Source organism: Opisthorchis viverrini (assembly GCF_000715545.1).
Source record: "Opisthorchis viverrini unplaced genomic scaffold opera_v5_221, whole genome shotgun sequence".
Classification (NCBI taxonomy): domain Eukaryota; kingdom Metazoa; phylum Platyhelminthes; class Trematoda; order Opisthorchiida; family Opisthorchiidae; genus Opisthorchis; species Opisthorchis viverrini.
In genome coordinates this window covers 897,673-898,807 of record NW_008751873.1, presented here as the reverse complement: position 1 = coordinate 898,807, position 1,135 = coordinate 897,673, and the positions used below count along the sequence as shown (strand labels likewise).

Sequence of the window (1,135 nt, the reverse complement as noted above, 5' to 3'; positions counted from 1 at the left end):
ATTCTGATGCTTGATGCTTCCACTCACAGTTGTTTTTCGGGGACCGATCGCACGGATCAACTGAAATAATCTCCGGGCATTACCTGCTTTCTGGGCCTCTTCCATTTCTTTGGCTTTCTAAGTCCACCATACTTCACCGTCGCATCGCAAACTCACTTTCACTTGACGTCTGATTGCTCTTCGCATCGGGTTATGTTCGGGACCGGCTGGGATATTTCTTCGAGATTTAAGTAGTGCCACCGTTCGGTCTGACATCCAGTGCTTGAGTGCGCCTGGATGGGTCGTGCCACAAGGCAAAATTCCCAGCACTATGCAAAGAGGTGGCACTCTCGTCCCACTATGAGTTCGCATCTGATGGTGGAGCACTTGGAAGAGACTCCAAAACCTTGGTATTCAAATAGCCTGTGAAGAAATCCTTGTCGATCTGGAATATGCAGACGACATTGCCCTCATGTTCGAAGAGGAGGAGAAGGCATAAGTATTCTTGGATGAACTGACCAAAGTCATCCCGTCCTTTGGTATGCACTTCGCACCCACAAAGTGTAAGGTCATGCTCGTGGACGTGCAGTCACTGAACACGCCACTTACGATCCAGGGAAAGGCACTGGAAGTTGTGGAGCGTTTTACTATATTGGAAGTTGTATTAGTTCTGACTGTAGTGTGACAGATGAGGTGAATGTACGAATCTGCAAGGCTCGGGCCGCGTTTGCTAACTTGAGACACCTATGGCGTCAGAATGGTTTATCCCTAAGTCTGAAGGGACGTGTGTATCAAGCTACAGTACGGGCTGTTTTGTTGTACGGCTGTGAGACTTGGCCTATTCGAGCAGCGGACCTGAGACGTCTTCAGGTGTTCGACAACCGTTGTCTCAGAACCATTGCTCGTGTGGGTTGGTGTCGGCGAATCCCTAACGAGGCGGTTAGAAAGCGTGTTTTCGGTTGTACAACGGGTACTTCCACTGAAGAATGTGTCCATCACCAGAAGCTGCGTTGGTTGGGACATGTGTTGCGTATGCCGAGGCATCCTTTACCGAAGACAGTGCTCAACTCAGAGTGGCGTAAACAGAGAGGTGGCCAACCCTTGACTTGGCAGAGGAGTATGAAGGAGATCACGAAGCGCTTGGGTGCTGTCGGTG

The 1,135-nt window shown here is 50.0% G+C and overlaps 1 protein-coding gene across 1 annotated transcript in view; it reads right to left on the bottom strand.

The window, feature by feature from the left end:
* The window catches only part of T265_08413 (hypothetical protein), a gene marked incomplete at both ends in the record, with an annotated part of 12,789 nt that extends 12,684 nt beyond the window's left edge, over positions 1-105 (bottom strand). Inside the window, one exon of the mRNA XM_009174209.1 lies at positions 28-105. Coding sequence (XP_009172473.1) covers positions 28-105 — 78 coding nt within the window. The remainder of the gene's footprint in view (positions 1-27) is intronic.
* Positions 106-1,135: the final 1,030 nt, after the last annotated feature.